A 13,726-nucleotide genomic window follows, 5' to 3' on the forward strand; every position below is an offset into this window, starting at 1 on the left:
ATCAGGCTGATAACAGAAATTAATTTATCACATTAAATGCTCATTTCAAAAAGAACTCCAGGGAATTTAACATATTGAATATGTCCCAATAAACTTTAAAATGAATATAGTAGAATATGTTAAAATTTACAGTGTAAGCCTGAGCCATAATTCCTTAATTTAGAAAAGTAAAAATTTAGAATTTATCAAGAATAACACAATTAAGAAAGACCCAAAGGAGTGAAGGTAAAATCCTAAAATTTAAAATTTTTAGATACTTTCATTTTTCCAGGCAAAACAACATCAACCATAATAAACTAAAGAGAGGATTAAAATATTAATTAAATATACAAGCTTAGGTTATACAGCCTAAACTTGAAAACTTACTCTGATATATGTATACTATGTAACTTTGAGCATGTTTCTTAGCCTCTGTTAGCCTGCTTTCTCATATATGAAGTGGAGATAATACAACCTACCTCACAGATTGGGTTTAAATAAGATAACATAAGCCAAATTCTTATATAGGTGCCAAGTGTGTAATAACCACTGAATTAAATATTTTAATTATATTCTCATAATAAAATTAGTTCCATGGGATCTCACTGACTTGGTAGTCTATTATAGCACCTTGGGTTTAAAAGAACAGGTTCGCATCAAAAAGAATGAAGTAATGCCATTTGCAGCAACATGGATGCATCTAGAGACTGTCATTCTGAGTGAAGTAAGTCAGATAGAGAAGCAGCAATACCATATGACATCCCCTATATGTGGAATCTAAAAATACAAAGGAACTTATTTGCAAAAGAGAAACAGACTCACAGACTTAGAGAATGAACTTACAGGTGCCAGGAGGAAGGGTGGGGGGAAAGGAAAGGATAGTTAGGGAGTTTGGGACTGACATGTACACACTGTTATATTTAAGACGGATAACCAATAAGGACCTGCTGTATTGCACAGGGAACCTGTTCAGTGTTATGTGGCATCCTAGATGGTAGGGGAGTTTGGGAACATATATGGAAACATATATGTATATGGGTGAGTCCCTTTGATGTCACTATCACAACACTGTTAATTGGCTATATCCCAATATAAAATAAAAAGTTAAAAAAATAAAAAAACAGGCTTAAATTTCAGATGGGCAAAGGGAAAGCCTCAAAAATATTCCCAGCAACTCCAAGAAAAGACAGGTGGCAAACACTACAAACACATTATTGACCAGATACGTATTTATGTATTAATTTGTCTTTTGTTATCCAAATGTTATTGACTGGAGTGTTTCAATATTCATATATATATATATATATATATATATATATATATATATATATATATAACAAATTGCTGTCCACAGGCATTAGTTTCTGCAAAAATCCCCTGGTCAATTATATACAAAAATAAAATCATATAGGAATTTCTCCTTTTGGATAAGATAGAGTAGCAGGTACTAGATTTAACTTCCTGTCTGAAACAACTAAAATATAGACAAAATGAATGAAACAACGGTTTTCAGACACTGGACGTTAAGCAGCTCCAGATGGTGATCCTAGAGAAAAGGGGATGCAAATCAGGCAAGTCCTACAACTCCCCTAACTTACTGCCAAATGCTTTCTAGGCCACAGCAGAGGGAGGGGAAAACTCAAGCAGAGTCCAGTGGATTCTCTGAGTAGATAGATGTTATAGATTCAGGGGCCTGGGGATGCCCAGGTGGATACAGAGTGGAGAAGGCTTCACAGAGAGAAACCTCTGCAGTGTGCTCCGGTCTACAGCTGAGGAGTGACAAGCACATTTAAGGGAGGAAATTACCTGAATCTGGGGAGAGAGTCACCAGAAAAGAGAAGGAAAAAGTCCTGAAACTTGAAAAGACCAGGAATAATTCACGTTCTCACCAAATAGAAAGGAAAATCTTGTAATTCATGAGACGCTGAGTAGAGTCTATGATAAGTGCTGCTATGATTCCAACTAATGAAGACTAAAAGTAAGTCTCTAGAAAAAACATACTCTTTATAGGTAACTTAATCTCTTCCCAGAAAAAGATCTTAAGACATTTATAGGATACCAAAATATTTAATACACACCAAAACAAAATGTACAGTATCCGGCATTCAATAAAAAATTCATCAGATATTTGAAGAAGCAGGAAAATACAACTCAGTAGAAACAGATTCAAGAATTACAAAGATTATAGAATTAGTAGAAAAAGACACTGAAAGGGTTATAAGTATATTCCACATGTTTCAGAAGTTAGAGAAATAAACACACAAGCACACTAAATATAGACATGAAAGGTATAAAAAGACACAAAGCTTCCACAATGTTTAAAATGATAAATATACTAAATAAGATTAATACCAGATTAGAAACAGTAAACTAAAAAGTAGTGAATTTGAAGATGGAATAGAAACTATCCAAAGAAAAACAGACCCTCCTCCCCAAAAATAAAGTGGTAAGACAAAAAAATATTTGAAAATAATTGAATGACTACCCAAACTTTCCAAATTTCATGAAAGCTGTTAAGTCCACAGATGCAAGATACTCAAAGAACTCAAGGACAAGAAAGAAAATTATACCAAATCACATACTAATAAAACTGCTTAAAACTAGTGATAGAAAGAAAAAATTAAAATAAACCAGATGGAAAAATGAAACATCATGTACGTGGGAACGAAGGTAAGAATGACAACAAACTTCTCATTGGAAACAATGCAAGTCACAAGGGAGAGGAGTACTACCTTTAAAATACTAAAAGAACATATACTGTCAGTTCAGTTTAAAAAACAGATTTTAAACAATGGGGTAATATACATGTCTTCAAAAACTGTATAAAAACTGAAGGACTTTATCACCAGCAGTCCAGTCCTATAAGAAATATTAAAGGAAATCCTTCAGAGAAATAATATTCATTGAAAATGCAGATTTACACAAAATATAGAGTACTGAAAAGGATAAGCAGGTGGATAAATACTAAATATTTTCTTTAAAAAAACTTTTAAAGGTAACTGACAGTTTAAAACAAACAAACAAAAAATACAATATAGCACAGTGCAGTTTATAATATATGTAGAAGTAAAATGTGTAAGGTTAAATCTAAATGATATAGACACATGAACGAAAGGCAGATGTTCAGTTTAAATAAAAAACATAAGAACCAAAATCTGCTGTCTATAAGAAAACAACTTGAAGTATAAAGAAACAAATAAATTCAAGGTAAAATGATATGCTAAGAGATATGCTAATTATATAACTAAAAATAGCTGGAGTGGTTATAATAATATCATAGTATATAATATAATATGAATATACATATAATATATAATATAATATTACTTGGGATAATATAATATATATAATTAATATAATATAATATTACTTGGGATATAGAGGATATCAGAGAATATAATATTACTTGGGATAAAGAGGATAATTTCTGAATGATAATAAGGTTATTTATCAAGAGAACATAACAACCCTAAACATTTAAGCACCTACTAATAGAGGTACAAAATACACAAGGCAAAAATGGATAAAATTGCAAGAAGAAACAGTTAAGTCCACAGTTATAGTCAAGGATTTAACACTCTTCTCTCACTAACTGGCAAAACGAGTACACAGAAAATAAAGACATGGAAGATGTAAACAATAATATCAACTGAGCTGATCTAACTGACATTAGCAAAACACTCCACCCAGCAACATCACAATATACATTCTTTTCAAGTGCACAGAGAAAAGGTTACCAAGGAAGACCATTTTCTGGTCCATAAAAGTCATAATAAAGTTAAATGGATTTACAAAGTATATTCATTGACCATACTGAAATTAATCTAAAGTAATCTACAGTAGTATTATCTGGAACAGTTCAGGAATATTTGAAACTAAATAACATATTTCTAAATAACCTTTGGTACAAAGAAGAAGTGAAAAGTCAGTCAGAAATTATTTCTGAATTCCATGAAGAACAAAACATGTCATGTCATATCAAAATTTGTGGAAAGCAGCTAAAGTTTTTGGAGGAAAATCTACAGCACTTAACTCCCATGTTAAAAACAAAAATAGGTCTCATATTAATTACCTTAAGCAAATATAAAAATTAAGGTAATTAAGTTTTTATAGTTGAAATCCAGTGACCCTTACTTCACACTATGAACACACACATAATTAACTCAAAGTGACTCAAGATTTAAATACAAGAGTCAAAGCATAAACCTTCTAGAAGACAACAGGAAAAAATTTTAGTGACCATGGGTTTGTCAAAGAACTCTTAAATTTGAAACAAGAAGCACAAACTGTAAAATTAAATTATCACTAAATTAAACTTTAGTGATACTATAAACTTTTGCTATTTAAAAGGCACTATTAAGAAAAGGTAAACCACAAACTGAAAGTAGTTACAAAACATATCTGACAAAAGCTTTGTATCAAGAATTTTCTTAGAAGGCCATAATAAAGCAATTCAATTTAAAAAAAATGGTCAAAGTATTTGAACAGTCACTTGACCAAAGAAGATACATAGAAAGCAAATAAACACCTGAAAAGATAATTATAAAGAAAATTCAAATTAAAGTAAGGAGAAACAATTATATACCCAACAGAATGTTTAAAATTTAAACAAGCCTGAACATATACAATTTTATCAAAGATATAAAGTAACCACAACTGGTATAGACTGCTGATAGAAACATGAAATGTTACAACTTTGGAGAACAGTTTGGTATTTTTAAAAAGTATTAGACATACACTGACCATAGACTCAGCTGTTCCAACCCTAGATACTGGCGCCAAAGAAATGAAACTATGTGTCCACACGAAGACTTGTGCATGAATGTCCAGGAGAGCAGTATTTGTAACAGCCAAAAGCTGGAGCCAACTAAAACATGCATCCGTGGGTGAATGGATGAACAAATTGTACATCCATAGACTAGAACAGATTTCTAGTCAATAAATAGGGGAATAAACTATTGACGCACAAACAAGTGTGAATCTTAATATTATTATGCTAAGTAAAAGAAGCATAAGAAAACATTTTGGGATAATAGATATGTATAATATCTTGATTGTGAAGATGGCTTCCTGGTGAACATATGTCTTTAAAGTCAAACAGGGAAGTTTGAATGTTAGCCCTACTCTTACAATGTAACCTTACAAAAGCTACTTACCTGTTTGAGTCTCATCTTCTATATTTGTATGTTATGTGAGAATAAGAACATATGTATCAAAGGCTTGTCTTATTAAACATGATATCACATATAAGTAACCAGCACAGTACTTGTTAGTCGACTCTGTGTGACTCTGTGGGCTGTAGCCACCAGGCTCCACTGTCCATGGAATTCTTCAGGCAAGAATACTGGAGTGGGTAGCCATTTCCTTCTCCAGGGGATCTTCCCAAGCCAGGGATCAAACCTGGGCAGCATAGTACTTGGCACCATATAAATGTTCACTTCCTTATGTGTATTTTTTTTTTTTTTCTCACTCATTTGTACCATGTCTCCCCTTCTGTGGTGGCTCAGATGGTAAAGAATCTGCCTGCAATGCAGGAGATCCAGGTTCAAACCCTGGGTTGGGAAAAACCCCTGGAAAAGGAAATGGCAACCCACTCCAGTATTCTTGAATGGAGAATTCCATGGACAGAGGAGCCTAGTTGTGGGCTACAGTCCATGGGGTCACAAAAAATCGGAGAGGACTGAGCAACTTTCACTTTCACTTTCCCCTTCTGTAAAACATACCTCCTTAGCACTACTTTTTTCTACCACAGGATGTCTGTCCTCTCCCTCTTGGAACAAAAGAGAAAATATGTTATTTTAGAACTTTTACTCTTTTTAAATTAATATGTTATTCATTCTGGATTTCCTTGGTGGCTCAGGCGGTAAGGCGTCTGTCTACAATGCAGGAGACCTGGGTTCGATCCCTGGGTCGGGAAGATCCGCTGGAGAAGGAAATAGCAATCCACTCCAGTACTCTTGCCTGGAAAATCCCATGGACAGAGGAGCCTGATAGGTTACAGTCCATGGGGTCGCCAAGAGTCGGACATGACTGAGCGACTTAACTTTCACTTTCTTTCATTCTATGTTACTTTAATTTTGCCTTGGATTATGAGCTGTTAATCAGGCTCTTCATTTATGGCCTGCTTGGTAGCTGCTGTCCCTGCAAGGTCCTTTCCTTGTATTTTTTATTTATTTTATCCCTTTATTTCCCATTTTATCCCTAAATCCAGGCCCATTTCCCCCTCCTAATTAGGCACTCTTCTAGCATTTAATATATGTCTTTGAATATGCATGTACATATATGCTACTGCTGCTAAGTCGCTTCAGTGGTGTCTGACTCTGTGCGACCCCATAGATGGCAGCTCACCAGGCTTTCCCATCCCTGGGATTCTCCAGGCAAGAACACCAGAGTGGGTTGCTATTTCCTTCTCCAATGCATGAAGTGAAAAGTGAAAGTGAAGTCACTCAGTCGTGTCCGACTCTTGGCGATCCCATGGACTCCAGCCTACCAGGCTCCTCCGTCCATGGGATTTTCCAGCCAAGAGTACTTGATTGGGGTGCCACTGCCTTCTCCATGTACATATATATGTATGTGTATATGTAATATATATATGTGTATGTGCTTTAATACATATTTTAATAGCATTGTGCTATAACTTTTATTTTCCCCTTTATGCTGTATTGTAAGGATTTATCCTAGTTCTATACACATCAGTAAGTTGCTTCTAATTGACAGCACTGTATTCCATACTATGTATTTATCAAAATTAACTCATGTACTCCCTTAGAGAAGGATACCTGGGAGACCAACTTCCTGCTACTGCAAACAATATTGAAATAAGTATCTTTTAAAAAATATTTTATGTTTCTGATACTGTTTTTTTAAAGTACTTATTTGGCTGCACTGGGTCTTAGTTGTGGCACATGGGATCTAGTTCCCTGACCGGGGATTGAACTCAGGCCCCCTGCATTGGGAGGGCCGAGTCTCAGCCACTGGATCACCATGGAAGTCCCTGAAACAAATACCTTAACACTTGTCTCCTTGTGGACCTACAAAGGAAGTTCTCTGAGTCACAGATGTGAAAGGTGGGATTGCTGGGCCATTCAGTTCAGTTCAGTTGCTCAGTCATGTCTGACTCTTTGCGACCCCACGAATCACAGCACGCCAGGCCTCCCTGTCCATCACCAACTCCCGGAGTTCACTCAAACTCACGTCCATCGAGTCCATGATGCCATCCAGCCGTCTCATCCTCTGTCGTCCCCTTCTCCTCCTGCCCCCAATCCCTCCCAGCATCAAAGTCTTTTCCAATGAGTCAACTCTTCGCATGAGGTGGCCAAAGTACTGGAGTTTCAGCTTGAGCATCATTCCTTCCAAGGAAATCCCAGGGCTGATCTCCTTCAGAATGGACTGGTTGGATCTCCTTGCAGTCCAAGGGACTCTCAAGAGTCTTCTCCAACACCACAGTTCAAAAGCATCAATTCGTCGGTGCTCAGCCTTCTTCACAGTCCAAATCTCACATCCATACATGACCATAGGAAAAACCATAGCCTTGACTAGACGGTCAGGAAGCAACAATTAGAACTGGACATGGAACAACAAACTGGTTCCAAATAGGAAAAGGAGTACGTCAAAGCTGTATATTGTCACCCTGCTTATTTAACTTATATGCAGAGTACATCATGAGAAATGCTGGACTGGAAGAAACACAAGCTGGAATCAAGATTGCCAGGAGAAATATCAATAACCTCAGATATGCAGATGACACCACCCTTATGGCAGAAAGTGAAGAGGAACTAAAAAGCCTCTTAATGAAAGTGAAAGTGGAGAGTGAAAAAGTTGGCTTAAAGCTCAACATTCAGAAAACTAAGATCATGCTGGGCCAAAGGACAAATAATTTTACTACCTCAGTACTTTGAGACTGCTTTCCAAACTGGTTGAATTAATGGTCTTACAAATTCTTAGCAATATAATAAATAGATCTCATTTTTATTTTTATTTCTCAGATATTAGTAAGTTTGAGCATCACTTTCCATTCTTATTAGCTGCTCAGCTTTTCTCTTTGTAGAGCACATTCTTATTCTTTATTCATTTTTATATTGAGCTTCTCATCTTTTATTTGTTGATTTGTAGTTCCTGGAATGTTTCTATATTAATGTCATTAATTTTACACATTGCTAAAAGCTATGCCGGTCTGTCACTGCCTATTAGCTTTGTTTAAGGTGTTGTTCACTGACTAGAAATTCTTCATTTTAACACAGCCATAGTCATCATTTCTTAACCTAATTAAAAATTCTTTCGGGGTTATGTTTAAAGAGAACAGCCCCTTACCTACATCTTGCTCTATTAGCTTTGCAGTTTTTCCTTTAAACTCTCTTTAATCTACCTAGAGTCCAACTTTTTCAATGTATTATATAATGTATTATAGAAATGTATAATGTGCATTGTATTACTGTATTATTATTGTATTGTATTGCATTGTATTATTATTGTAAAAGTGCAGTGTATTATAGAAATTTATCTTTTTCCATATCACCAATACCATCTGCTGAAGAGTTGATCTTTTCTCCATTATATAAAGTGATGTTTCTCTATCATATATCACTCACTTTTTTATATATATAAAAAGAAGAATGCCTTTGGAAGAGTGATGACCCAGATGAGATGGGCAAGAAAAATATTCCTGGCCATCCATCTTTGGGAGGATAATGGTGACTGCTCACTCTGGAGTCAACCTTCTGAAGCCACATGCAGATAGTAAACCCTGAACTCATGCAGTTCAGGGGCTCCAAGTGGAGTTTTAAAAATTAAGAATAAAGAAAGAAATAGTCTAATTAGGTCCAGTGCTTCAGATATTGCGAATCCCTGCAGTTCCTTCAAGGCTTAGTAGCAGAACAGTGTGTCTCCATGTCATGTTGCAAGTGATGTTTTTACTGTCATAATTATGCTATACATTGCATTATAATTATCCTTCTGTAGTAGCTATTTATACCTGTTACACAAAACTTTCCAAATTTCCCAAAGCTTTCTGAAATGTATGGGATGATTCAAGGTACTTGACACGATATAGTATTTAACTGGTAAATTTTTTTGTAAGCAAGGAAAAATCTTGCCCCAAACAGGTTTGATTTATGGCTTACTCCAGTATTCTATACATAGTAAGTCCTCAAAAAAAATGTCCTTGGCTGATTACCTGGCTGAGTGCCCACATATTTACCGGGTTGGAATTTATATTCAGAAGGAAATCTTCTTTCATGAAAGTCATGATCTATCTTGCCTTTTGTTAGTAGGAAAAAAACAGCAGAGACTTCAAGGACTATTACATTGTGTAAAATTTAATTCCATGCAGTTATTCATGGAATCCTTCCAAGGGACCATATAGCATTCTTATATGCTTAAATAAATATTTCTGCCTTTACCCTTGGGTTTTGATAGAAATTATTTTGGGCTCTTATTATTCATTTACATTCCCCCATGATGTTAAACAACAAGTAGAAAATGAAATCAACCAAGCCAGTATTTCCTTTAGAAAGTACTGGTAGCAGGTAGTATTATGAGTTGGAGTCCTAACTAAGGGTTGGTAATGGCTAGCACCAGTACTGACTTTGTTTTCCATGCCTATGGATGTACCTGAAATTTAAGAGCAGAAGATCAAACTCACTCATCTAACAAGTGTTCATTACATCCAGAGATTTCTTGAGAGTGTCATGTCAGACTTGGTGAATCACTAAATCTACAGAATGGAGTTCGGAGTTTCTCTTTTCGTTTGGATCTTGATGAAACACGTATAATAGCTCACCATTAGAGAACAAAAATTGTTACTTATGATTTCCAATTCACACAGCTGATAGATTACATGATAACATTTCCTGGAAGACGATGATCTTCTATGTGTTCCACTGTGATGCTCCAGTAACGTCCTACTGTTCCAAAACAATTTTTTTTTAAACTTTCTAAAGTATAATAAGGGGTTTCACTAGTGGCTCAGTGGTAAAGAACCTGCCTACCAATTCAGGAGAATAGTCAGAAACAACTTAGTGCCTGAACAATAACAACAAAAGTATAACAGAACATGAATTTTGATAATGTCACGTGAACTCCATCCTCCCACCCCATTTATTTCTCTACAACTCTGAGGACACTAGAGAAGTAAAGAGAGTTTCAGACAAGGGCAGGTAACTACAAGCTCTTGTGATTTCACAACAACTCAGACCAACTCAGGAATCAATACAAACAACACACATGTTGTTTGAGACCTCAATTTTGGTTAATGTAAATCTAGGCAGGATAGCTGTAAAACGCCAATATGCTTTGAGGCTGGCAACACAAACGTTAATACAAATGTGAAACAAGAAACCAACTTTGGTTGTGTTCATGGCAAAAGATATACGATGTCTTCCACAACTTAAAAGTTTTTCTACTGACATTTTACTGGAACATGGATATCTTTGGGACAATGCTCCTTACTTTCACACTATTTTGAGTATTTCCAAAATTCTTATCAGTGACACTGAAAATTCTATTTTTATATTCTAGACAAAACATCCAAAGTTAAAATAGGAAGTTACATGGGAAAAACTTAAGTAAGCTCTAAATGTCCTAACCGTAAGTGATTTTTATTAAAATAACTTACAAATTCTCCGTGTCATATATTTAATGATTTATTTCAGTATATTCTATTATTTTTACTCATCAATCATGTATTTTCAGTGTCATCAAAATGGAAAGTTGAAGTTTCTACCCAGCAGAAAACATTTTGAGGGAAACATTTTACTAAACTATAAAATACTAGAGTGTTCTGATCTATTTTTCATAATCACTGCTAATAACATGATAAAGACATTATCAATCCTGCTAGCAGATTTTTAAAAACTAATTAAACCCATTAGAAGCAGTAGAAAACAGTCATTTATTCTTTGCTACAAAAAGATACATGAATTAGACTCTATTCAACTAAAAGCATGGTTCTTTTAGAAAATATTTATATATGAACTTTTAAACCAGTTTATGGAGGTAATCAGTTTCATTTGCTATAGAAGAACAAATGAGAATGTGAATCAAGAAAAGTATTACAAAAGTCAACTACAATCAAACTGAAAATTAAAGATTAATTTTGCAAAATAAGCAGTTGGCAGCAGAGTGTTCTTACAAGTGAATGTTGAATAAAACAATAATCTGGCTAAGTGAAGAATTCAGAATTGTATTCATAATGAATTTGTCATGCTGTCCACTCTGCTCTGCTCCTATTTCTGCTCTTCTCACACTGGTACAAAAATGAGCAGGAAAGTGTGTACGTTATTACTTATTTAAGTCAAATAACTTATTCAACAGCTGCAGGGATGAACTACATCAACATGTATAACATCATAACCTAAGGGAGTGTTTTGAAAATGCTAGTATTCAATGTCTCCTTAAGCTTTACTTTATATTGGTGTTTAAATGATTAGTCTTAGCTCTCATGTAAACGTACACCTTTCCTTGCTGAGAATTAAGTTTCTCTGGGCTTTAGTTTTTACGACTTTCCTGTGAAATCAATCAGCTTGGTATTATTCCCATTTCACAGATGTAGGTCCAACCCACCACCCCCATGGGCTATATATCCCACCATCACGTGGAAGTTTGCGGGGCAAAGACCATGATTTACCCTCAAATAACTTCAATTGGAATCAAGGGGATTCCTAGATTCTTCTTCATTTGGTGAAGACTTCCTCCTTTACTAGGTTTAATTCAGAAACTACCTCTTCTCTGAAATAGATTTCATTGAAATCAATTGAATCATTCTTGTTTCATTCCTCACAGTACTGTCTCCTCAAAGCTTTCGTGAACATTGAGCACAATGTGTTTACAAAATGCACATCAATGTGTTTATGAAACACACATCTCTTCCTTCCTGCAGGCCTTAAGTCATTTTTACATCTCTCTCACAGAGCTTAGGAAAGGGTCAGCATGAAGCAGCTGTTCCCCACAGACAAGACAACAGGTATGAAAAACTGTAACTGCCCTTGAAGTAGTAAATATAGGTATGTTAAAGAGTGATTTTTAAATGTAAAAGAGGAAAAGAATTGGCCTAAATCCAACCACTACATCAGTGTGGCTCAAGACACAAGTGAATGTAATTAGAAGCATGAGGAGTTCATTCCTGAATAACGAAAGGCTTTTTGTTTAAGTAAACAGTTTTCTTATATGTACTTTTTAAGTTAGGAAGAAAGGCGGGAATGATTTTATGGATAACAGAGGTTCCTGCCAGAGAAAGAATTCCAGTGGATATTTGGCAACTCAGCTGTTCTCTCCAAAAAGAGTCTTCAAGACAGCCTACCTTTTATTATGTCTGGTGAGGGTGAAAATGGGAAATATCAACAAAGAAATATTCTTAGAGTCCCTACCTCACACCAAATACTTGCCAAAAGATTTCATAGATTATCACATTTTTCTAATATGAGTTAGATATCATGATGCCCATTTTACAGGAAGAGAAGCTGAAGATTAGAACAATTAAATGAGTTGCTAAGGTTGCAAACATAGTGTGGAGCATGGAGCCAACCAAATTTTGGGACTCTTCCTATGAAACACTACAACCATCTCTCTCGGTGTTTGGGAATATTGTTACTCACCAACTGCATTATGTGAACATGATGCCCATTTAAAGGCATTTGGTTCAGGCTGTTTCACATTTGCTAAACTGTAACTTGAGGATGCCTTTCACGTGAAGCTGGAGAATTTGTCTATACTCTTTGGGCATCTCATGGAAACCGCGTTTAGGTAACTTATTATCGTAGTAGTGATGGCTGACAGGCATGTTCTCTCCAGTTCTAGAGAAGGGCCAGAATCCATACAGCTTCACGTTCTCACACAGCTCGACTGCCACGCTTGTGATCATCAAGCCAGAGGACAGGCGATACTCGGTCACACCTTTAGTCCTCCAGAAGAGTGCAAGGTTTTTCAGGTACTTGGGATGGAAAAATAAAACCTTTTGTCTTGCTTTAGATTCCTTCAGCGTGTAGTACACTTTAAAAGAGGCCGCGGTATTGGCCCTGAAGGAAAACGCAGGCAGAAGAACGAAAGCATCTCCATAGGCTGCAACGTCCTCCAGAAATATTGCTTTCTTTTCCTTTAAGTTCCCATATCTGCCAAATTTTTAAAACATTGTGATTTTAACAATAATCATCAAAGGAACAGTTTGGGTAACATGAAGCTGAATTCACCACTGACCAAAAAACAGAACCAGTTATGTCACTGTATATAAAAGAGACAAACTGAAGATTCAGAGAAATTCAGGTTAAGTAAGCATCTTATATAATAAATATCAAGGGTTAGGTCTTCATTTCTTTCTTGGCATATCTATTCTTTCATTTCTACCTTCTTACAGAGCAATATCCTTGCTGGACATACATTTTTAAAAATTACTTTATCTTCAAACTCAGTAATTTTTTCCTGAGGTTGCTTTTTAATGCTGAAACATCTTCCAAATGTATCAGACTGATACATTTTCTCAAACACAGCACACTCTTAAAATATCTATACATTTTTAAAAAATTCATTGAGCTGTATGCAAGTATACATATTATTATAAAATAACAATTTCCTTTAAAACAGCAGTCCCCAACCTTTTTGGCACCAGGGACTGGTTTCACAGAAGATAATTTTTCCATGAACTGGGGGATGGGGGTGGTTTGGGGATGATTCAAGTACGTATCTTTATTGTGTACTTTATTCCTATTATTATTATATGACTTCCACCTCAGATCATTAGGCATTAGATCCCAGAGGC

At 35.5% G+C, this 13,726-nt stretch overlaps 1 protein-coding gene across 1 annotated transcript in view; it reads right to left on the reverse strand.

Annotated features, from left to right (window-relative positions):
• Positions 1-8,049: 8,049 nt before the first annotated feature.
• The window catches only part of ST8SIA6 (ST8 alpha-N-acetyl-neuraminide alpha-2,8-sialyltransferase 6), a 146,725-nt gene continuing 141,048 nt past the window's right edge, over positions 8,050-13,726 (reverse strand). Inside the window, exon 8 of the mRNA XM_042230593.2 lies at positions 8,050-13,082. Within this exon, the coding sequence (XP_042086527.2) occupies positions 12,614-13,082 (469 nt within the window). The 3' untranslated portion in view covers positions 8,050-12,613. The remainder of the gene's footprint in view (positions 13,083-13,726) is intronic.

Source organism: Ovis aries, chromosome 13, assembly GCF_016772045.2.
Source record: "Ovis aries strain OAR_USU_Benz2616 breed Rambouillet chromosome 13, ARS-UI_Ramb_v3.0, whole genome shotgun sequence".
In the NCBI taxonomy this organism is placed as follows: Eukaryota; Metazoa; Chordata; class Mammalia; order Artiodactyla; family Bovidae; genus Ovis; species Ovis aries.